Source organism: Anopheles stephensi, chromosome 2 (assembly GCF_013141755.1).
Source record: "Anopheles stephensi strain Indian chromosome 2, UCI_ANSTEP_V1.0, whole genome shotgun sequence".
NCBI lineage: Eukaryota > Metazoa > Arthropoda > Insecta > Diptera > Culicidae > Anopheles > Anopheles stephensi.
Window position 1 is genome coordinate 55754827 of NC_050202.1, and position 25777 is coordinate 55780603.

Here is a 25777-nt window from a genome sequence, read left to right on the forward strand (position 1 = left end):
GGTGCATTCGATTTTTCTCACGATCGATTTCATCACACATTTTGGTGGGTGGTGGTGAGAGGTGAGAGGTGATCGATAGGTAGTGGTGGTGGTTTTTCGTTTTTGAACGTCACATTTTGTTTTTATTGATGCATCTATCCATCTGTTTTGTTGTTTTTTTTTGTTTGTTTTGTTTTCCATTGCTTCCTTTAGTTGAATACAATATTGTAGAGTAATTATTAGCAGCTGCCTGTGCTAATAACAGACAACTTTTGCTTACACTTCTTTCTTTCTTTGCCCCCCCGCTACTCTTGGCTTGCCCGCTTGTGTTTCCTTCACTCTCTCTCTCTCTCTCTCTCTCTCTCTCTCTCTCTCTCTCTCTCGGTCGATCTTCTCTATTTCTCTTATCCCTACTGCCTACTACAACATACCTTGTGTTTTCAAGCATTTTGTTTTCCTTTTTATTCTCGACGCCCTTTTCCGCGACACGTGTACAGGAGCGCGCGTGGCGCTCGTGGTTTAGATCGCGATCATCTCTCAGCGTAACACACACACACACTCCGAGAGAGTTTGGCCGCCTCTTCAACTGTTATCGACATTAGGTGTGTTGTTGTTTGTTTTGCTTTCTTCAGCATTTCTATATTCTTTCTTCTTTCCCCTCCCATATGTTCTTTCCACGAGTTTTTTTTTGTTTTGTTCTTTGTTAATTTTTTGTTTCATATTTTTTCTTTATTTTAGGGTATGTTGTGATTCCTACTACGGGGAGGGTGTGTGTGTGTGTGTGATTTTTGCTCCGGTTTGCTTTCGGGTGGTTGTTGGTTGGTGGTGGGCGGCCGGTGTTTGTGAGTGTTCTTCTTTAGTATCACGTTTTAGTTGGTTTATCATTTATCATGTACCGTCCAGCTCTGTCTACTGATGTATCGTGTATGCTGCTTGCTGTCGTATCCTACTTTACATAGCTCACGCACCCGCGTGCCGTAACTAACCAGCAGCATAATCTGGTTCACCTGCGTGAATAATCGTTTACTATAAGACAGACGAGGGGGAGGTTCCGAATATTGTGTGCTTCCGTCCAACCGCGCATTTGTACGGGCGAAAGGCGAAAGAGAAAAGAAACTAAAAGTCGTTCGAAAAAATTCAAACTGAGTTTACTCTAACTTTGAAGCGTATTAGAGGGAGTTTTTTTTCTTCAAGCGGGACATCCACAATCCACTGTTTTAGGGATTTAACACATAGACCTATACTCTACTGGGGACTGGCAGGTTGGTGGTTTGTCCGAGGAAGAAAGCTCCTTCTTCCCGTATGTGTGTGTGTGTGTGGCGCTAGTAGACACAACACTACTTCTTGGTTGGGGTGGGTGACAAAAGGTCCAAGCTTAGCCCAGCCGAAGCCACACAGAGCGTGCAACAAACAGAAAGCACTACTGCATGTACAAAAGGAAGAAAAATCAAAAACGATTGCCCCCCCCCCTCCCCCAAAACAAGGACCTTCACACACGCTCTCTTTCTCGCCGGAAATGATACAGTAAACGATCTAACAGCTTTAACAAATACGGAGCTCTCGGTTCTACGATCGTTTGGTTCGCTAGTGTTAAGCGCGGCGGCACAGAGAATAGAGAATGTTGATAGCTTACACAACACACCATACCATTGACACACGACTATTATTGTTACAATATACAGCGGGAATTCTCTCGTACGCACGGCACGTGGTGTGTGTGTGTGTGAGTTCTTGTGTGTGGGGGCGCGCCATTTTCTGTTGTCGCCCTTACTCTTTGTAGGATGGTGGTGGTTTTGGTAGTTAAATTTCATCTCAAATCTCAGCTGTTCTACACGCTACGCTCGTGATACGGCACTTATATACGTTTTTATAATATAACCGTGTGTGTGTCTGTGTCCGGGTATGTATATAATAGGTTTGTTTTTCTCCTTTTTTCTCCCCCTTTTCTTTTTTTTTTTGTTTGGTTGGCCACGTCTTAAAACTGCGTCTATATGATATTCCCATTCACTTGTTGTCCAGGTCCTGTGTTTGTATGTGTTCAAGTGATTTTTTTATTTTTTTTGCTTCTAATGGTAGATGTAGCGTGTGCGTGTGTGTGTGTATGTTCCGTGTACGTTGATTAAGTGATTTTAGTTAGTTGTTTTCTTTTCTCGTTTCTATGTTGTTTTCCTTTTATTTTCTATTTGTTCCTTATTTTTATAACGCGTACAGAGCATGCGTGTGTGTGTGTGTGTGTGTGTGTGTGTGTGTGTGTGTGTTTTGTATGTGGATATAGCTTTTCCGTTTGTCCTTCTCCCCCATTTTTGCTACACAGGAGCGATAAACAACAACAGTTCCATAGGGAGAGCGCGGTGGCGCGAGAAGAAACTCATGTGTTTCTTCTTCCACTTTTTTGTTTTATCTAACCATTCACATCGAAAAAAAAACGCACGGGGTCACACGCAGCACACACTCTAGGTGTGATGACCATCATCTTGACATACCACACACACACACCTTCGCGATTACCCCGTTCGATCTTCTGGGGCAGAGAAACAGAACAGAAATTGCCTGAAACTTTTCAAACCTCCCTTCCGATGAAAATCACACCTACCTCCCACTGGATCCTCCCACTTCTCATTCCTTCTCTCCAGCTGCTCCTCTCCGGCACACGGATTCCCTCCTTACGCCTGTGTGTGTGTGTGTGTGTGTGTGTGTGGTGCGCGCTCGCGGGAGGATCTCCTTCTACCCCTCTTTTCTTCTTCTCTTCCTTACGTGTGTGTGTGCTTTTCTGTATATGTGTGTGTTCCTAGCCGCGGGAGTGTAATAATAATTAATATTATAATTTTTCATATAACTACAACAAATACATCTCTTGTTTTTAGCAATGCGTGGTTTTTTCTATGCAGTGTCAGGGGGACTTACGCGCGCGCGTGTGTGTGTGTGTTCATTGTTTACACGCACGCACAGCTTCACAACGTATCTTCTTGCTGTCGCATTTTCTTTACTTCTTCTCTTGCGCATCGTATATCGTCCTATAGTGTGTGTGTGTGTGTGTTTTCTTTTTTTTTGTTTTTTTTCTCTCTTGTTGCATTAATTCACTTTGTTATAATCATCATCATCATCGATTTGCATAATATTTAGATGATTTTTTTCGTTTTGTTTTACATTACTTTTGCTTTTTAATTAGACGTACTTTTTGTTTTCTCTCCCCCTTGTTACACGCTGCGCAGCTTTTGGGATTTTCAGCTTTTGTTTGCACTACTACACCACTTGCACTTGTTGCCCCTCGTCGTCGTCCGCGTCCTTTCACACGCGGTTTGTTTGTTTTTTGCTTTTTTTCACCCTAATAGTGTGTGTGTGTGTGTGTTTTCTTTTTTTGCTGTTGACGCTTATAAATTGTGTCTCACTTTTTTCCGTTTTCTTCTAGTTACAACAACAACCACCACACACACACACACACACACTGGTTTTGTTTTGTTTTAATAAATCTAGAATATTAAGCATGCTTTTCAGTTTCAGTATTCTTGTTGTTGCCCGTTTTACTCTGCTATTCTGTTAGAAGATGTGTAAGTGACAGTGTGCGTGTGTGTGTTAAGATGTTTATTGTGTGAGAGATACAGGAGAAGGGGTAAACAATATATTGGATACTTGGGGATGTTTGTTGCGTGAGTGTGTGTGTGAGTTTTAGGTTCCGTTTGTTGTTGCTTTCTTGTTCTAACTTTATGTTTTTACTCGCTTTTCCATACTTTCTCTCTCTCTCTCTATCATCGGTGATTGTGGTGGTGGTGATGGTGATCGGTCCACAGTTTTCCTGAAGTATCAAGGTTTGTTGGGGGTTGTTGTTATATTATTATGCCTTTTATTATGCCGCGTAGCCCTACACAACACATCGGAGGGAGGGGGGGGGGGGGGTGAGTTTTTTGCTAATGCTAATGCTTCGATAGCTGCTGCCGAAAGCTGATTCTTTAGACGCAATTAGACATGATATTGTGTTATGCTATTGTTTCTCTCCCTTTTTTTCTTTAAGTGCCACAACGTGAGATGATGGTGAGAGGGAGGGGGGGTAGTAGTTATGTGTGTGTGTGTGTGTATATATGTGTAGTGGTGGTGTGAATGCATTATATTTCTACGATTTACCCACACATCAAACATCGTCCTTAGTCCGTCCAACTGCCTGTGCTTTCATTTGTGTTTCTTTTCGTATCCTTAAATTCCCATACTTTAGAGCTAGGCAGATGATACCTGGCTGCACTTGGTTCATCATGAGCGCTAAAAGAGAAAGGGTAACACACATATGCATTATATGTGATCCTCTTCGCAGCACACACACACACGAACAGTCAGGATTGTTGCCTTGCAAGCAACCATCCGAGAAAAGGATAGACTCTGTTGCTCCTGCTGCTGCTGTACGCATACTTATATCATTATATGAACAAGTTTGTTTTTTTAGAAGGAAATAAGCAAATAACATTACCCCACCCACTAGAAGCAGTGGTGGTGGGCGGCTGCGCAATGGATGATTAAACTATTGATGACTTCTACCTTACTCAACATTTTGCCCTTCTTAACCTTCTTTCTGGAGTACAGGAGGTGCCATTATCTCGAAGTGATCTCTTGAATGCCTTGATTTGCCGCACAAAGCTAAGTAGATTATAGAGGATTCAAAGGTGTGGGGGAAAGCCGGAATCCACACATTAAAAACAGGCGCGTTGGGCTCCATTCTTCTAAGGTCTGACGAAGATACACGTCATCAAGCGGGCCACACACCTCAACACCAACAAGTCCTTTGCCACCAGGCGTAACAATTTGGGGGACCTTTTTTTGGACGACGATTCAACACGCTGCAGCATCGCAATTGAAATATGGATCACTTGACAATCATTCTCAGCGTCCAATCCCGTGGTTCGTGGTAATAAAAGGATGCTAATGCAAGTACGAGTGGATCCATCAATATAATGCATCTCTGTGTGTGTGTGTGTGTTTCTGTGAGGATGGGTCGCAGTGTGCTGTGTGTGTGTGTGTGTTATTATGTATGTGTGTGTGGGGTGTAGTATGCAGCATTATTATTATGCATATTATGGTCGCTTCTCTGGGAGGAAAGCGGGTTTAGAAAAAATATTATTTATTACATCACTTGCTTAACGCGGCAGCCGCATCGACCGCCGAAGCATTCTGCTGGGAAGTGGTGGCGGCGGCGGCGGAAAGCGCGGACCCGGCACCGGCCGATCCCGGCGGCTGGGCGGCGGCGCCCGCACCGGCGGTACTATTATTGTTGTTATTGCCAGTCGAGTTTGCCGACGAGGGCGACGAGGATGATGCGGATGTAACGGTGGGCGATGAAAGTTGGTTGGGGTTTAGCTGCGCACCGCCGCCAGCCGCTGACGCGTCCTGTATTAGTCCACCGGCCGATTGATTGGTGAGCAGATTTTGTTCCTTGTTTGGCGCACGGGACGATATTTCCAGCTCGTTCAGTCGCTTCCACAGCTCTTCCCGTTCCCGTTCCCGCCGCTTTTCTCTGTTTTTTTTTTTTTTGGAGGGAGATTTCAAGAATGGAAGGTTGTAGTGCATTATCTATTATACATTGGGCCGAACAGTCTTCTTACGGTCCATTGGTGAGCAACAACATTACAAATTTCCGTAAAGGAATATTTCAGCACTTCATGATTTCGTTTCCGTAGCTAATATTGGAACTATACACGTTCTAAACAGTCCTTGCTTCGTCCGTCGCAACAGGGAAGTTGGAATAGAGAAGGTTACACTGACATTTGAAAATTTGAGGTAAAGTTTTCTCGATCTCTATCCTTTGGTAAGCATACTCGATCGTTCCGGGTAAGCTTCCGCTAGAAAGAAGAGCCTCAAACCAACAATATGTATGTCATCAGCGAATGTCAGGACCTAAATTCAATTATGCAAGAGCCCTCTTCTTCTTCCTTGGCATTACAACCTCGAGAGGTCTCGGCCTACAATTTCTGTCTTTCTGTGACTTAATTTTACCCGTAGCAAAGTAGTCAGCCCTACGTACGAGAAGGCGGTCTGGATGGGATTTGAACCCCGGCCCTGCCGTGTGAAGACCGGCGCCGTTGTCGCCTTTGCCACCGGACCGCCCCTAGTCCCTAGAGCCCTAGTCTTTCCGAAATTCAGCTGAACTCTGTCTCTTTATTCAAAATGAACAGAAGACAAAACCCATCTTTTAGGTGCAGGCAGTTGCCACTACCCTTGGCCCTTGGCTGACCTAAAGAATTTTCCATCCACCTTCATCCTGACAAATGATGAGGGTCACTGTTATGCCTGCCTTAAAACCAGGAAGGTAGGCGATCATTCCACAAGATCTGATTGAGTCGTACGGTTTATCCCTGGTGTAGCTGCTATTCGGCTAACTTCTCTATGAATTGACTGCAAGATGAAAAGTCGTTCGTGTGTCGACTCAAAGTGCAGCTCCTATCCAAAGCAAATAAACTCCTGTAATTGCTAAGCTAGTATTCACGGAAACGAAGTATCCGCCGGAAGTCGAAATAATCTTTTACATAATATCCGTAGTAGAGACCGATCAGCTCGGAACGCGGGTATAGCGCAAGCAACAGGGCAACACTTACTTCTGCCTCTCGGCTTTGTAGCTTGCTGTTAGCTCATCGAACAGCTTCGAGTTCATCTCCATGAATGTTTTCAGCACATTGTACACCAGGGCCACAATCGTTTGATTCCAGTGTTCTTTGCTGATCCGGTAGAGCGCCGGGAACATAATTGGCATTATAACGGCATTGTTGTCCTCGATCAATGACATTGCGTACTCATTGTTCCAGAAGTAAAGCGCTCGTTCCGCGACCTAGCGATTTGAGACAAAAGAAAAAAAGGAACAGTCCATTAGCAAAGGCACAATTGGTTCGGTGCGATTCCTCCTGGGGTGCGATTCCTCTACCTGAAAGTGTGGACTGGACACGCATTTGGCGATCTGTCGAAAAAGCGGTTCCTGTATTTTAACGAACTGCGGCGGCTCGATCACGTCCAGTATTTCTTCGATTTCGCCAAGAAACATCACCTCCTTCTGCGAGCACGTCTTTGGCCAGAATTTTAGTAAGCCCCGCACGACCGGTTCAGTCAACGAGGCATCCTTCTCGAGGAACTGCACCACGCAGTAAGCGAGCTGGGCATGGTAGAGGGACAGCACTTTCACCTTGTGTAATGGCAACAGAACCTTCACCAAAAACTGTTTGTGTTCCGCCTTCAACGGCAGAGCGAACCCATTGATTATGCTTTAGGGAGAAATGGAAGAGAAGATTGGGGTTTTAGTGTAAATCCACACATTTGTCACACATTTATTTGAAGCAGGATGGGTGAAGCTGGGCGATTCTTTGCAGGCGGCGGTTAGAAAGAAAGCGATTAATTGATACAAAACCCCTTAGCAAATAAACAAACAATCCATACGCGATTCAAAGCAGATGGGATTGTATTAATTGTGCGAAAGATACTAGAACCAAACTGTGTCACAAACGGGATGCTGATGTTGTCCGCTATTTGTTCGTGTTCTCTTTTCTTCTTTTTTCCATCTACATTCCTATCGAACTCCAACTGACGCGCGTACTTTTCGCATGTATTTATTTTATGAATCAATTTTTCCCTCATCACTACACATGCGCATAAACACAAGTTCGTGCTTGTTGAGCGCGACTATCTCCCCCTGTACAATGAATGAACCTCTGAGCTCACGGAGAGTGAGTTATGTGTGTGAATAGAGAAAATGAACCTGCTCGTTACTTGAACGAACGTGTGCATTGCTCTCTTCGTAAAAGACCCTGCCTGCCTGCATATTGACACCACACTCATATGTTCGTCTGCTTGTGTGGGGAAAAGCACTGTCAGATGGACTAGATGAGTCTTCTGCTGCCGCCTGCAGGAAGGGATCGCGCTGCACAACAACTGAACTTACCTTCCCAAAATTTCCAGCAGCTCGCCGACGCCATTGAAATGTTCCGTTTCATATATAAAACGTAGGAATATATTATTAATTTGCTTACGAATAAACGCACGTAATCCTAGAAATTTGCCATAGATGCGATGCAGCACGGTCTTTAGAAAATCACGCTCCCTCGGATCTTCGGAATCGAACAGCTCCAGCAGCTATAGAACAGAGAGAAAACAAAAAATGCGTCAATTAAATTTTGCTCGGGTGGGAACACCTCCATCTTGCTACTAACCTGCAGTACAAATTTCTGATCGATTACTTTCTTTCCGAACGTCGCTTGGAAGTCGGCCGATTCGAGAAACCGAAGAAACACTTCATACACCAGCTGTAGATGGGGCCAGGAAGCTTCTAGGGTAGGATCGTCCTCTTCCGGATCGAAGTCAGGATTTTCGCTGGGCGGCAGGGTTCGAAACAAGTTCACCGATATCTGCAAGAGAAAGGAATGTGTGTGTTTAGTAGTGTTGTTGACCAATGCCGTTCGTGCTGCTGCATGGTTTTCTCCACCAGCCAGCACAGCTCAGCTCCGCTTACCATTTTGATAATCTCCGGATAGACATTTTCCGTCAACACGCCACGGCCGTGTGTGATGTAGGCTGAAAGATCGTTTAGGGCTGCCCGCTTGATTTCCTTCCCCTTCAGATCCGACAGCGGATCCATAAAGTCGAACGAAACGCAGCATTGTCGCAGCTTGCGTATGAACAGCTCCTCCTGCTCTAAGCTGGAACAGTCAACTGTGAAACGAGAGTAAGGCGAGAGGGACGACGACGACATCGACCAGTTTATTAGCATCATTGTCGCAGCATCGCATCGGCAGGCTGCCGTAGATCATACCTTTGAGTGGGGGTAACTGTTGCAGCTCCACATCCTGTGAATTCCTGTACCGTGATGAGCCCTGAGATTTTTTGCTTTTCTTCTTGAGCGAACGTTTGGCGAACGGATCGATTCGATCAACGAACGTCCCGGACGACATGGCTTGGTCGGCAGGTTGCAGTTTTGTGCCCTTTGTTTTAACCGTTGCAGCAGCAATAATTTTTACACTGTCGTTTGCCGGATATTCCAATTTCTTGGATCCCGACAAAACGGCGATCGAGAGCTTTTTCAAGGATCGATCTCTTCACTGAACACACGCACACACTCAACTTGATCCTTCTTGTTGGACCACGGCGCGCGATCGGCTTCCGTAGTACACGTAGTAAGGTAAGAAGCCTTGCTGCTGCTTGGAGGGATGTAATGCACCCGCCGTTCAGGCTCGATCAAGTGTAGCTCGCAGCAACCTTGCACTCCACTCTGTGTGTGAGATCGTCACGCCGTCCACCGGCAGGATAAAGGGGATGCGTCGTCTTTGGCGAATTGATATCGTACACTCACATACTCTGGATACACAACTAGAGCAGCAGCACGCGAACGATTCAAGAGCACTTACTGCTGCGAAGGAAGCATAGAATGGTACAACGTACGCACACACACACACATGCACCACAGAGCGCTCTCTTTAATCGATTACAGTGCTTCCCCGCTTTCGGTTGATACGACGGTGAGTGACGACGACGACGATGATTCTCCCAAGACGTCGTGTTCCGCTTCCTTCCTTCTGGTTGCGGCGCTTCTTTCACGCAGCACGCCCGCAGATGTATTGATCTCGTTGACGAATTATTCAACTTCAGTTGGGGAACACCGTTTACACATCCGCGAATTTCACTTCACCTCCGCGTGATTACTCGGCGCGTTACTTCTCGCTTATCGGAGGATCTTTCCTTTCAATAACCTTCTTAAACTAGCATGCTTCAATAGTAATATCAACCAACCACCATAACGATAACACCCGGAGCTTAAAGCATCATCATTCTATTCTTTTTGATACTATTTTTGCTCTTTCTCTCTCGTTGTTTTTTTAAGATGCAACACTTTCTCCTCGTTCCGTCCGGCTTTGCTGGGTGTACACACACTACTCTTTGATCACTTTTAGAGAAAAAAAAGAAGAAGATGCTTTTACTTTCTTACTGCAACTACTACAACTGTGCGGGGGGGTTGTCGCAGCTCCACAAAACTATCCTACACACACTAACTGGACACTTGTGTTATTTCTTAAAGGCCAGACCAGGGTACATGAGGCGAGATGTCAAACATTATTAGGTAAAAAGGAGGATGATCTTTACGTCAAAAAGGTTCCTGCTTTTCGAGCTGAAATCTAAAAATGTTTCCGCCTCCACTTGCTATGATTTTTGGATTTTATATATCATGAAATATACTCTCCAAACCACACGAGTGTAGATAAACCGAAATCGGTTTTGACGTGAAGTTTACGGATTTTTGAGTTTACGCTTCATGTACCCTAAGTAGAGAGGCTTTAAACTTTGTTTAGCTTACTTTGTTTTAACTTCACAAACCGCCAACGGTTGTCTTATGCATTTTCTGTGCTTTTTTCCACTAGGCTGCACACACGTTGCTGTGGAAAGGAAAACATTCATCAAGTTGTGCATACGGGGGAGGGGAAATCGATCAGAACCGAGAGGTGGCTTGCTTAACGGTTCGTTCATACTAAATAACTGTTAAAAAAATATTCAGATTTTAACGCAGAGGAATGTTCGATCGATTCTCGATCTAGTTCTACCCTGAAGCGTTTCTCTTAATTGCAATCGTCATGTTCTTTAGCTTTTAAACGCTCAATAACCTCCACACACACATAGGAGATTCGAAGAGTGACAAGGTAGGTTTGACTTTCACACGACAGGAACGGCGAGGGATCAAATCCCATCCTGACCCCTCCCGTTCCCTCGTATCAAAGGTAGGTCTGGCTGTTGTGACTTTAGAAAAGCGGTCCAAAGCCAAGAAGAGAAGAGCCTCCACTGAGCAAAAAATCTAAAACGAAAAGAGAAAACATTTTCAACATTAGTATTATAAAGTACGAAGCTCCAAAGCTCTTAAAGACGGTATTTTAACGGTAGCTTAATATAAACAAATGCCCATCCAGCAGTACAATAAAACCTGCGCATTCCATTGACCCTCGCTTTACGACTGTAACGATTGCAATTTTTTCTGCATTTGTACCGGCCCGCTTTTTAGTTGTAGTAAGCCCGGAGCGGTGGTGGGTAGGGAAATATAGCGCCACTTGAAGGAATTTTTCATTAAACCCAGCTATTTACCGTTCCTTCGCGGTATGATAAGTGTGTTTCGCACGTCGCGGGTGCTGATAAAGCATACAATATTACAGATATACATATATGTATAGCACAGCACCTATGATTTAGGTGGTGTCTACATTGCCCGGCCCCGCGGTGCACATGATGATTTCACATCGGCCGGCACACAGGAACACGATAAGGGGAAGGCTACTAAGGTTCCATCACTAGCGAGGCCATCCCTTATCGGACGACGTGATGATGGGGGGTGAGACGGGTGGGGGTGGTGTCTGGTGGGGTGGTTAACGTATTTGAAGGGTAACATATACACACACACACACATACGGAATCGACGCGAGGAGGGTGGTGGACTGTTATATTCGTCTATTTGTTTGTTATTGATTTTTTGCAGCCTTATCAGTGTTGCAAATGCTCTCTCTCTTGTTGCTACCGATCCAGACAAACATACACACACACACAAACATCAGAGACTAGACTAGAGTTGGAGGTGCCACCACCCCACGACACATACGTTAAGCCGTCCGGGAGGATAGCAAGAAGCAAGAAGAAGCAAAACTATGGCCCCAAATCATGATGAGCAAGCCGAAGAAGAAGAAGAAGAAGAGAGCGACTAGGACAAAAAAATTGTCAAGATAGCGCAGTGTGTCACAATGCAGAAGAAGGTGTCAATAGGGCGTAAGAGAACCTTAGGGTAGGTGGCCCTTGAACAAAGTTTTCCCCCCGTTATAATTGGTTACAAATAGCTGCTTGAGAAGAGCACACAATCAGAACACAGGCTGGAAGATCACACATATTTTGCATTGTTGTCATTTCGCAACTTGTCGCCTGCTCATCATCATCATCATCATCATCGCTCCCTTACATAAGAGGAGATTTGCTACACCACCACCCAACCCATCCATATCAGCTTTTTTTCCTTCGGTTGGATTTTGTTCCACTGACTGACTGCTCTGCACGGCCGGGGACGGGTTCAGGTGCAATTCTGTCATTCCTGCTGTCTTTCCCCGCAACAAATGCAGCGTCTCTGCCAAGCTATTGGGAGCCGCGAAGCAAGAGACGTCCCTGGTTTGGGGAATATCTGCGCAAGTGCAACCCCAAAACGGCAAAACCATGTGTCGGGGGAGATCATCCCGGCGACACACTCTCCCGAAGAAAGAGTTCCCTAGGTGCGTGGTAAAATGTCATCGGAGCCTCCTAATGCATGCACCGCAGAGCAGCAGAGAGCATGCAACAACGCACAAATCCCCCCAAAGCACGGTTGGGAAACGACGACAGAGGCTGCAACAGCATCTTTGCTGTCGGGAAATACCACCCCATCACACAGCAGAATCGGCAGCAGCATATTTTCCACCTCCTCCCGAAGACGGATCTTTCTCGTTTAATTTCTCTTTTCCTTGGTACGCGCGATTATGGTTCGCTCCTCTCTCCGTCCGTACTATTATGATGTTGTTTCCTTGTTTTAGCCGATGTTCTCGTACGGCTGCTATACACGTATACGAAGTTTTGTTGTTGCTTTGGCTCTTCTTCCCGAAGATAGAAACGGACGGGGAAATCGAGAGTACTAGCACCACACATTGGACATATTTTGTGAACCAGCTGATTTTACGATTGCACCCTCTCGTCGGCATCATTCAATGGCCACACACTGTGGCGCCCCTTTACGCTGCATTTCAAATGAGACTATCTAATAGGGCAGCGGCCTAGTATAAGCGTTGTCCAATTCGTAGGACAGTGCTTAAGCGAAATTTGTGTTACTTTTGGTTAAAATAATTAAGCTGGCAGCATCCTTGATCATATGGCTAATCAATAAATAGAAATAGCTGAAAGTAATCTCATTAAAATCCTACAAATTTGTAATAAGAAATATTCTTCAAGAATTTTGAAATAGAAATTGGTTACTTAAAGGAGAAATTGATGATTATGTACTCGTAAATGCCGAGGCTGGGAATTTAGGCTAGCAAGAGCTCAATTATATTCTATGGATCGCAACCCTTTAATTTTCACACTTATTTTTTTGTAAGTTACATGGAAAACTCGCGTTAAATATATGGAAACCATGTCATATGATGTAAAAATAAGATTAAATTATTAAATAGCATTTTATATATTTTTTTGCTGATTTTGGAATTTCCTGATTTAGGCGGTCTTCAAACGACAGAACCCTGCATCGAATCCTCCTTTTTCCTTGGCACTAGAACATCGAGAGGTCTCGGCCTGCCATTTTTTGGCTTTCAATGACTTGATTATACCCGTAGCAAAGTAGCCCTGCGTATGGGGAGGCGGTCTGGATGGGATTTGAACCCCGGTCGATCCTGCCGTGTGAAGACCGGCTCCGTTATCGCCTCAGCCACCGGACCGCCCCGGACCGATCGAATCCAGCTACGTGTATACTTATTAGTCGGATAGGTAACCAGTAGTGCCAGTAGACCTAGATATCATTTTCAAAGAAATTTAGTTGATTTTCATAATATTTTTTAAATAAGGATCAATGGATTTTTTTTAGTAAAACCACCATCTCTAAACATTTTTGAAAAAATAAAATTTAATATTAACGAAAAAAAAAGTTTACTGCTAAAAAAACAAGAAATATGCAGAGCTCCGAATAACAATATGCTATGGAACGAACACTAGGGCTAAACTATTGACAAAACACAACCACTTTTGCGGGCTAAAAATAAATCCAACACAAAATAACACACGCGTTGTTCTATGCTCGTGTTCCCATACACCCGTGTTTCCCCTCCCGCCGTTAACCCACGGACCGTTTTCTATAGCATTGGAATTTGCCAGTTACGGGAAACGATCTCTGCTCCCGGGCTCCCGGTCTGGGTTCTTCCGCAAACGAACGAAGGGGTCTCTCTCTCTCTCTCTATCCTCGGATCGATTATTGGGAGCGTTAGCTGACTTGGCTGACTCGGCTGGCTGGCAAGTGGAGAATAGTACACTAAATTTGCATTTACATCAATCAACGTGCTGCTGCCGTCAAATAATCAACGGGCAACCTACCCACCACCACACCCCATCAACATCATCATCGACAGGCAAACACAAACGTGCGATTCCAATGCAGTGTGTGCTGCAAATGCATGAAGGGTGTAAAAAAAAGCATTTGGCGGCCCCTCCACAGGCCGCCCCGCCCCGTCCACGCACGCACTCCAAACTATTTCCAAATTAGAGATTCATTGTTCTTTGCACACACCATAATTATCTCGTGCTTACGATACGAAGAGGCACTTTTGCTTGAAGTTCTCACACCTCGGCCCCCACATCACCTTTGACTCGCTCCCTCTCAAGTGATGGCGCGGCGAGGGAAATTGTGGGAGGAGAGGTGCCGGGAAAATCGATAATTAATTTACGTGCTCTCCTAAGCTGCTGGCACATTCTTTGGTGAGCACGAGTGAGCGGCGCGTGTGGTTGAATGTGTGTCGTCCATTGACGATCGCCCCCGCACGACCGACCATGAACTTACGCACAGTCGCATTTAAAAAAAAAGCGGCCCTCTACCAGGGCGACCTCCCCTGCTGCCAACATTATGCATGTGACGACCTCAGGCCTATGCGGAGGCAAAGTGACAGCCATGCTCTCATCAACCACCAACCAGATGCATCGAACACTGCACCAGTAGTAGTAGATCGCGATCTTCGTCGATATACACGACAGTTGACCCTGGCCTACTCCGCCAGAAGTAGATTAAGCAAGACCGTCCCGCTTAAATCATCCACAAAAGTACACCCTGTTTTTGCCCGACCAGTATTAGTGGTGCCGATCATCATCGAGACAACGCTACAACAAAAAAAAATTTAAATACCAGTATGTTTTATCGTAGCACCTCACCACAACACGCGTACACAGAAGCAACCGACTTTTACGGGGGGATCTTTCGCTGACACCGCGGAAACCGCGTACGAGAGCACCAGATCATAGGAATAAATCATCAGATCGCGTGCACGAACACTAACGAACGTATGCTTCTAAATATAAATTAACATGCACGTTACAAAAATATAATTAAACACGCTCGAAGCTTGTAAGCGGAGGGCATAGGACTGGGCGGCGACAAAAAGGGAAAACGAAAACCGCTTCTAAAATAATAAAGAAAGAATCATTTATGGACAAAAAAATTTTCATACTATCATGAAAATGACGGAGATCTCGAGTCACTCGTTGCTGTCTCTACATGAGACAATGTCGCAAATAAAGCAACTCTTGGAAAATATTTTTCCGACCGCAAGCGTTTAGTCGCTAGAAGGTTCTAAACCCCCTGCTCATTCTGAGTCATTCTTAGCCTAAGACGGAGGAACACCACTTTAGCAAAATTGAATGCATTCCGTTACCTCTGCAAAAAGATTATTTTTCATTGCCATCCAAAATTAATCTACTTTGCTAATGCATACGTTGGTCGTCGTCAGGCATGAGAGGCACCATCCCGTCGAGATTTAAGCCCAAACCAACCGTTACTGATTGTAGTAGAGTATGAACGCCCCAGTGAACATGGCGGCAGGGGATAAAGAATACAGGGTTTTAACGTCTTAGGAGCAGGTTTCAATGTGAATAGCGCAATCGTATGATAGAATTTCGCATCCTGGTGTAAATAAACGATCGGATGTCTCTATTTAGTGTTAGGGTTGGACCAATCACTCCAACAAAACTCCATGACTGATTGCAAAGTTCCACACAGCTGCGTTACACTGATTGCAACATTCCATTATATGGTTGCGATATTCCACTATCTATTTGGAAAATACTACAAAGTGATTGAAAAAATTCTAGCCTGAATTGAAACCCTGTATTGCTCGCTCCTAAACACGTTTGGAGCAAAACCTCATTCAAGCAAGCAAAAATAAATGAAGAGCAAATTTGAATTACATGACTATAGCGCTTTACAAAAAGTTTTTTTGATGCCTGAACAGTTTATGGTAACAAACCTACGACCAAACAGACAAAAAATTGTTGGTTTTTCTACTCCAACTTTTACTAAAATGTCGTTTGATTAAGAGCCACAGAAAAGAGTTGAGATTATTAGACATTTTCGTCACGGCTTTTCCATGCTTGTGATTATTTTGAAGATCAAACTAAATGAGTTATCAAGGAATCAAAATTAAATCTGTACTTATTATTCTTTTAACTGCCATCCACATTATGAATAGCAAATCACCAGCACCAAAGGCAAGAGTGATCGATCTTGGACCTGTTGCCTGACTTGCACCGGTAATGGGATTATTACTCCAGCGAGCCCAGAGTTAGACCCCACTCGAGAACCATTGGTGTGGCAATAACATACAATTAAACCAGATGCAGATGATTGTGGGGAGTGAGAATGCTTCGGGATTGCATTCCCAAAGCCTCCATCCATTTGATTGATCGAGCTGCTTATCGAGCTTCCCAGCATCCCCATTTCCCACAAAGCGTTTGCTGATGATGAGAGTGAATTTTTATCCCATAATTTAACAATCCCACAAACAGAACAAATTAAATCGATTGAATGTATTATGCTACCCTTGCAATTACGATCGAACTACGGGAAGCAAGAGCAACTCTAGCAAGTCGTTTTTAATTTATATTTAAAAGAGTAGTGGCAGTTCGATCCCTATCGCCAACTCCTAAAACAACAAGCCCGGGATAAACGGCTAACCCAGTACCAGAAGAGACCGTTCCCAATAATTGCCATCCATCTTCCGGGCGACCAGTACATATATATCCAGGAAAAGTTCAAGTGTTGACTTATTTTCGTCGTGCGCCAGAAGCAAAAAGCACAAAAGTCAATTGCACGATAACCACCACCACACCACCAATAGCGTCTTGCTTTTAACGGACACGTTCGAGAAACTTTCCTTGGTCCCGGGGTACGGTCCGACCCGGTTGAGCGGGTAGAGTACGTACTTCTTGTGCATTTTATAATGCTTTCTTGGTTGGTTGGGTTCGGCTCCTTCCTCGGGGGAAGGATGTGTATAAAATGGTCGTTTACTGCTGCTGCTGGCTGGTCTTAAATTTATTTGTTTTCATTTTCTTTGTTTGTTTAGCTGGTCGTGTTCCCTTCGAAAAAGGGCAAAGCACGTCTCCGGCAGCAACATCTTGAAAACATTAGCAAGAGTAATTGAACTGTGAGTTTAATCCATTTAGGTTTTTTTTATTTAATTGAACTTTGTTTGTTAAAAGTCTATCAAAAACATTCATTTTTAGTCTATAATCTAGACACCCACCAAGAGCCAAGGACATGTAAACTGCGTTGTACACCAGACGCTACTTTTCACTTCCGTAACAGTACAATATGAGCCCTGTTGGGGTCCTGCTGTAGGCGTGACAACAGTATGCTTGGTCGCACCTTTGCTCTTCCAAGAGGCAAAATATAACTCCCAGAACCAACATTCGTGGGATATGGACGACGAACGCCTCCTCTCCTCTAGTAGGCAAACTTAACCTCGGTCAACACCTCCGGACAACAGCAGAGGCCAATACTGCACACGACCTACACCTTCCAATTCGCATCATTTGCAATGGTTGCTTAAGCACGAGGAACAGACAACATTTGCTCTACAGTTTAACAAAACTGATTCGCCTTCCCTGTGCAGCAACCTGTACATATGGCGATAATAAGCAATTATGGGAACGTGTTACAATGGAGAAAAACTTTACGACGCTAGTTTTTCCACAAAAAGTTGTTCGTTCAGATGAACCTCACCCCTGTAGTCTGGCATTCATAGACAGTTGTGGTAATTAAATTCAAGGACAAGGATTTGCCTGCTCTGCTAGTTACCTTCCCCCCACAGCCAACCAGCGCCGACATTGCCATTTGTCAAGAGATGTGTGAACTCGTTTTGTTTGTGCATCTCTCGTCGCTGAATGCATGGTTCTATTCCACACGCTTGCAGCAACAATGCTAAACGGTGGCAAATCCTAGCGATGGATGAGGTAAACCAGTAAATGACTGCGGTGTGACAAAGGCCGAATGAACTGGTAAATAATTAATTTGCATCCACACGTGCATTTTGTTAAGCAGGGTGTTGTTGTCGTTTTTTCTTGCTTTGCTGCGCTCTCCACATTCAACAGTGCCGATGATGCATGCAAACCGAGCTTGCAGCAACTTGGAGCATTGTTTAAGCGCATACAGACACAGATGCACACAGAGGTGCATTAGGAATACAGCAAACGTGTAGCAGCACAATCCTAGGGCAGGGTCTTTGAGATGATCTAGGAATGTTAGCAGAGTCCACAATCTTAAAACACTGGTGGGTATCAATGGCCAGACACTAAAGTTTTAAAATAGTTCTGTCTAGTCGTGTGTCTAGTTCTGTCTTGAACAGAGTACACACGAACGGCACACACATTGTTGATGCATCGCGAAAACCCTGTAATCAACAATTGCTCCCCAGCATTTGGGGTAAGGGTTTTCGCAAGCAGTTACACCTCTGTGTGACATGATTTTTATACATAGGCTGACGTGATATTCTTCAGACACACCAACGTGACAATGTAAGCAAGGAACAACGCAGGCGACAATAATTAGAAGATAATTTTGTTGGCCCGTGCTATACTGCAGCAGATGGCAAGATTCAAGGCAATCGCTATTTGTATACTGAGATGTGGTGTGCTGGCAAGTCTGAATATTTTGAACTGACCTATATTACTGTAACAAGCAATGTGAATCAAGCTGGCTAATCATTTGTAGTTTGTAATGAAGCTGGCAATCTGTTTCAGTGAAACGTCTAACGCACTTTTAATTGATTAGCATATAGAGTAGGGATGAGGAAGGCATTTCACTCATATGATCAGACTATAAAAAAGTCTGTCAAGAGACAAAATTTGTTAACTTCCAGGGACCATCTCTACAAATCCATAATGTCTTGAGGACTGCCAATACTAGCTTCCTTGACCTAATTTTATCCATAACTGGGAAGTTAAGGTACGAGTTAAGGTTCAAGATCGACTTGAAAGTTCATTAAGACCATCTAATGGATTACCTGACTTATTAATATCAGGAAGTTTGATGGTCAGTGCTCGGTACGGGAGAACGATTTTGGGATGGGATTCGTTCGTCACCCAATGTGTAACATATATCTCTTCTTTCCAGAGAAACGTGACACACAGAACTATAGTGGACATCGATAGGTAATGAACATATCTAATCTTTTCAATCACGACTAGTTAAAATGTAACATCACCCTAGACGACGATGATGACCTGGAATGAGTGGAGGTAACAGGCAGAGGAGAGCCAGTAGGAAAAAGGTGTGATAAAAACACTGTTGCAATGCTGTGAAGTTGGGTGGTATACCATCATCATCATTATTATCATGTGTTGGTGATCGCTAATCAAACACACCTGACTGTGACGACCGCCGCCGCGACTACAAAACGACGTCCGTGGGACGCATATTACACACGACGCTATCTTGAGACAGTAGAGCAAGAAGACGTGATAAAAAAAGAATATTTCGTACTTTCTGTGCGCTTGTGTGTGGCTCACACAGTTTCAGTTCTACTAGCGAGTAGAGGAAACGCGTCTGCTCTTAAGCGGAAGGGACCGGCTGTTGCTCTGGGGGGGGGGGGGGGGGGTGGTTGGTGGTTTTAGTTATGTAATGCAAATCTGCAAGATTTTCTACAGAGATAGCAACATTATCAGCGCAGGCCGGGTTGGCAATAAAGAGGGCAATAAAATGTGAAAAACTAAATTAAGAAAAAAATAATAAAAATAATGTTTTAAGTGCCTTTTTTATAAATCATGTAACCCATATGTAGCGCCATGTGGTGTATACACCATCTCTACACCAAGGAGTAGAACCAGACAAAATTACATCGAGAGAATGAATGAATAGTAAGTAGTGGAGCACCCTTCACACGGAAGGAGCGGAAGCAATAGCCAAATCTTCCTTTACCACACACTACAAACCTACAACTCTGTTGTCAAAGTCAATCGAATGAACGCTCTGTCCGTGTAGGAAAAGACCTTGAACGGTGTTTGTGTGAATCCAACATGATGGATCCACACCAACAACATGTGGCGGGCGGGTGGCCCGCTGCACACAAAAATCCTATTGCAAAACAATTGCAGTTGGAATTTACTGTAGAAAGTTGATAAAATTGCATATTGTTTTATAAGGCGCTACCAGTGCAGAAGAAGAAGAAGCAGAAGGTGGAGATAGTACACACACGCACACTAGGCAAGTTCATTTCACCTCCTTCTATTATTCATCTGACGTACTCTTGACAGTACACAGGGGAACTCACGACAGTGTGCCACTCGATTCCCTACAACCATCTGCACACCACCGTTTGTGAGTGCTTCTATTGATTCACTGGTGCGTCGTGTGTTTGTATGTGTGTGTATGTGGTGTGTGAAGAACGATGAAAGGTGGGCCGTGTTGCGTTTGCGTATTAGTGAGAAGGAGCCACAAAAAAAAACAACACAAACATTTGACAGATAACACCTCTCACTGACAGTTGTGAATAAATAAATCCATAAGATCACCGCCGCCGCCGTAGAAACCTTTTGGAGAACCACCACACATTAACAAGAAGTCTCTCGTAATTCCCCGCACAATGTTTTGCAAAATACGATTAATAATAGTTAAAATACAGTTAAACCACCAAGGAAAATGATTGTTGTTCGGCTTACTTTCGTTTTTTTTTAAGGTTGCTATGATGAGTTTGAGAATCGGTCGCTCAATAAACGATACCGCAATGAATCACACTAGGACCTCCAATCTAAGCAGGACCTTTGGACGACCTGCTCGTCCTTTCTTAAGAGTGTGCTGCCATTTGCAAGGGTGACCAAAGACGGCGACATCAAGAGGCAATCGTCGTTAGGGCGAAGCGGTCAAGCGTACCAATGGAGTAGTAGTAGCACACTAACCCGTCCGGATTGCTCACGCACACGCACACAATTGCACATTTCCACTATGTACTCAAATGAAAACTTCTTCCATTTTTTTTCTTTAATTCGGTCATTATTTTCTTACACTTTTTAGTCGATTTTGGATGACGGTGTACCCACTCGCCTCTAAATAGCCGCCTTGAAATGCACGTAACAACCGTATTACTCATAGCCTAGTCACACGACAATTACACACTGCTAGCTGCTCCCGTCGCGTGTGATATGAAACATCCTGTACTATAACTACACAACACACCACTGCAGAGATAATCTTGTTAGGTGAGAATACGATGGAAACGCACACCTCCTTCGATTAGGTTGTGTGGACCGTGGTAGGTCGTTTTGTTGTGCTCTGCTCTGCCTGTGATAACTGAAGTACCCAGGTGCATATACCACACACATCACACACCATCTGCATAATCGTCGGCTCTACCTACACCTCACTATGGCAATGCAAAATCGCGAAATGGCACACACGGGACGGCCTTCTCGAAAGGAACTCTCCTCTGCATTTCGATTGCGGGTGTTGGTTGGTTGGGTGGACCACGCACAATTTCACTACTCTTCTGTGCACTTGTATCGAACGGTGTGTGTAGCAGCGGCAAAACTAATCCCCGACAGACTCAAACAGAGCCACCAAGAAAAAAAAACAGCAATCACCATCATCATATGCACAAAAGTTGTCACACGACCGGTTTTTGTGCAGCAGCAGGCAAGAAAGCAGGCAAATCCTATTATCGAGTCAAAACGAACACACATCAGGTAGGTGGTGGTGTTGGTGCGAGTATGTGTGAAGTACACACACCTACGACAAAAATACCAACAATACACCATCGGGGTAGGGAAGTTATCACGGCACTTGCACGGAACACACATCACACACCCCTTCGCGAACGGGGGGTATCTAAGGGATGGATGGCCACATTTTTCCTTCGCAGAAGAACGTCCACAGGGCAAATATTATCCTTGGCATTTCTCTATTTTTCGGCCCCTAATCTGCTTCAGACTTTCGCTCGACAGCCACAAAAGCGACGGGTGGTACCTTCACCGCTATATATGCGAAACTACCAGCAGCGGCAGCAGCAGCAGTCACCACACTTTTCACTAAAAAATAATATGTAAATAAAAATCAAAATGGCGGAGCGAATTGAGCGCCACCGAAGAAGAGAAAGGCACTCATCCGTCGCGTACACACAGCGCCACTCACGGCATCCTCCCCCCAACGCAATCACGAACGCGCCGTTTAGGGGGTGCCGCGTGTGCTAGTGGTGGTGGTGGCGCATATTCCACTTTTTCCCTGTCACGACCGATGTGAGTGCTTTGTTGACAGCTCTTCAGCCCCATCGTGAACACCGTGTGCGAGTATATATGTGTGTGTGTGTGTCTGTAGCAGAGTTTGTACGACGCCTCGCAAGCACCACCAGAAACAACGCAGAACAAAATTAAGCCATCATGCAAAAATAATAGTAAGACAAACAAATTGTTTCTCTTTTTTATAACCACCACCAACCAATTCAGATCACACACACATCTGGTTGGGTCTAGGGTCTAGAGCTAGAAGATGTTAGCTGGTGAGGCTACGCTCCTCAATCGAATGTGTTGCTTCCAATCAATTATCGGTGAAGCAAGACATTGGAAATGATAAAAACACAATAAAATTCACCACGAAGTTTAGTACCAATAACAGCCAACGACCAAACCAATCAGACGTGGTATACTACGGCTCTCAATCTCAATAGCGCGGCGCAACGACGATCTTCAATTTGCGTGCGTCACACAGAAGCGGAACGAACTGTGTATGCGCGCGCGCGCGCGAGCCTTGACGATCGCCGCCACAATATATTGAGTTATCTTGTCTGGTGCTCCTGCTGGTGCTGCTGCTAACCTCCAGAGGGTGTGGTGTTTTTCAATCAATTTACTTAAACATCTGCACGAATCTGCGCCATCGAATGGGGAGATGATGATGGGGGACACCACAAGGGGCACGTGTGTTTTCGATGTTACCGGCGGAACTTGCGAGGGGAGTTCTGTCGATGTTCTCGAGACAATGGAAGCACACAATAACAACCAACAAGTGTATTTACTACAGCCGCTTGATGTTTTCCCTCCCATCGTTTACCAACCAATTCTGGTGATATCTGGGAAAATGGAAGGGAGCAAAAAATAACCGAGGGCACGCAGAACTGTTTTGCCAAAATTTGGAAGATGATTTTATAGGAAATCCTCGCTTTTGAAGTAGCTCATAATAAATGCTACGTTTTGTGGGTTAAAAACAGCCGAAACACTGCTGAAGTTACGGTCCAATTATGAACATCAAGCAGGGTCGAATTGCGAGGTTTTACTTTATATGACACCACAACTGGATTCACTGCTGGCAATAAGGAGGATGATCCGACTGTACAATTCCCTCTATTGTTTTGGGCTTTTTATTTTACATCCAAGTAAGCCTTTCAGAGCTTATCTTTCTCTATCCACCTTGTTTCCATGGGAAATTTCATTCACAGCCTACATCGATGTGTTCAACCAAACACGAAAGGTAGGCCCCTACCCGTATACTTAGCGAGGGTCATACTCCGGAGCTTCTATGGCGAAAACTGGAGACTTAAGACGTCGTCCATTTTTTCTCCCTATTTGTGATACGACAGCGAAATGGGATAAAAACACAGTAAAATTAACGACCCATAACGTCACGTTTCGGACGGCACAACTCCGCCGCCAAGCCAAAGCGGTGGCAGCGACGATGCGCAGCACTGAGCCGGCGCAAAGCGCTTTCTCTGCTGTAAAAAGGAAAAATTTATATCCACCATTCGCCAAAGAGGAATCCCTTCCCGACAGGCGTTTTATCAAACGAGCGAGAGCTTCATCTAATGTCTTGTGCATTTCTTACTACACTTATATTATTGGGCAACAATGTTTGTAAGTTATCATGACTTTTGCTCACCTTGTTCAGCGTGCGCTCCACACAAATCCACACCGTTCGGAATGATGGTCGTTTAAGGTTTCTCCCGTGCGTTTGTTCCGAGCCGCTAATATCCAATTATGGTGCAAAACAACAAATACGACGAAAAAAGCACACAACCTCCCCTAACAGGTAAAACATCTTTATCCGGTCCCGAGTTTATCGTTCATTCGTGGCCATCCAGTTTGAGGTTAGAATTTGTATCGGACAATCGATGATCGAGAGCTTGCTTGTGTGTCGATCTCGTCGCTCGCGGCACAAATCCTTCCTTGCCGTCGTCATTTCTTTGCTTCATCTCTTACCAACATACACACACACATACACTCTCGCATTTCTGTATATGCGCTACTGCGCTCACCTCTACTTTATGCTCTCCCACTCACATTCATGCACACACGCACGCACACACACGCGCGCGCATGCACGGAGGCACGGACACACACACACCCATACGCGGCCACAACAGCGTATTTCTGAATTTCTTTTTTTTCTCTCCTCAGGTTTCGTAAGATCTTCGATTAGCCCACCGCTTGCACACACACTACGCTGCCGTGCTGTCCTGTGACAGTAACGCATACCGTTGCAAACACCGAACGGTTCCCCGTACAAGGGGAAATATTATACAATGCAGAGCAGCGAGGAAAAAATTGACGAAAAAAATCACTGATTCTAACCTCTCAAAAAGGCCTATTCCTCTAGTTTGATATCCCTGCTTCGAGTTGCAGTTGTGTGGTCCCCAATTTGCTGCTACTTCGATTTGTATTGGTGATCTAATGGAGTAGTTTCATACACGACGATGACGAGTGGCGATGGAACAGCTTCGACAAGAAGCAGCAGCAGCTCGCCAAAGTTAAGGAGAGAAAAAGAGCGAGAAAAAAAGATGGCGCACGAGAACTGTCACGCACACTAGTGCGCGAGGTTTTGCCCTTCTTCCTTGACTCATTCTTGTGCTCACACACGTCTTCTTGTGTGCGCTCGCTCGCTCGCTCTCTCTCTTTCGCACTCCTTCTCTTCACGTTTCTCTGTTACCTATGATGGTATTTTCACGAACCATCATCACCATTCTTTACTGCCCGTTTCCGGAAACAGAATTTCAATTCGGAAAAAAAACTTTTCAGTAATGGAGCTTGCTTGGTTTGCTTTCACGACCGGGCCGACAATTTCTCTACCTGCGAACCAAAATCTGCAAACCGGTTCTGTGCTGCGGTTCGAAGAATCAGTCACGAAAAAATCGAAACCCGCACATGATGACGGTATCTAATTAACGGGGCTGCTACCGCTGCTGCTGCTACTAGTTATAGACCGAGAGACCTCTGCCTCTTTTTGGCCCAGTAATCGATAGGGTGTCTCGCACACGCACACTTTTTCCTTGCCAACGCTCTTCGGGTTACAGCCCTACGATCGATTGAACATCCTTTTTCTTCACCTCTACGGTCACGGTGGACCACAGAATTAGCGTATTACGAACTTTTCTTCACATTTCCGGCGGCCGCCGTCGTCATCATCGTCATCACTCATCAAGGCGCAGTAGGCCGTTTTTCATTCCGTGCACACTTCCACACACATACACATACGCATACCCACGCACACGGGGTTCGGGAGGAGCTACGCCGTTCCGTTTTTTTTTCTTGCTCACGTCTCTGCAACTTTTCGTCCTCCGCCAGCAACTTAATTTAATAGGTACAATCTTAACAAAACCCCCCCGTATCCTTACACTCGGTGCAGCAGAATCACGCACACGATTCTTTCACGCAAACCGTGCACAGTTCGCGAAACCCTGACACTTTTTCCAATGGGGCGACGCGATGGCGTACTTCCGAACCGACGTCGACTACACACAGCAAAAAAACGGACGACAGAGGAAAAATGCGTGAGTGATTAGGGTGC

General features: G+C 44.8%; 1 protein-coding gene across 5 annotated transcripts; it reads right to left on the reverse strand.

The window, feature by feature from the left end:
- Window positions 1-114: 114 nt before the first annotated feature.
- On the reverse strand, window positions 115-25763 carry LOC118502856 (serine/threonine-protein phosphatase 2A 56 kDa regulatory subunit epsilon isoform). Of its 5 annotated transcripts, none has more exons than XM_036035561.1 (9): window positions 25605-25763; window positions 10289-10367; window positions 8753-9880; window positions 8453-8652; window positions 8154-8348; window positions 7886-8076; window positions 6878-7211; window positions 6555-6784; window positions 115-5476 (listed from the first exon to the last, which is right to left on the reverse strand). In XM_036035561.1, exons 3-9 carry the CDS (start codon window positions 8889-8891, stop codon window positions 5092-5094), a joined length of 1674 nt encoding a protein of 557 aa, XP_035891454.1. In that variant the 5' UTR covers window positions 8892-9880; window positions 10289-10367; window positions 25605-25763; the 3' UTR covers window positions 115-5091. The 5 variants fall into 5 exon arrangements, with proteins under 5 accessions (XP_035891454.1, XP_035891456.1, XP_035891457.1 ...); XM_036035563.1 differs by lacking the exon at window positions 25605-25763 and adding an exon at window positions 23873-24159 and having other exon boundaries at window positions 10289-10780; XM_036035564.1 differs by lacking the exon at window positions 10289-10367 and having other exon boundaries at window positions 25605-25758.
- Between the last annotated feature and the right edge of the window lie 14 nt (window positions 25764-25777).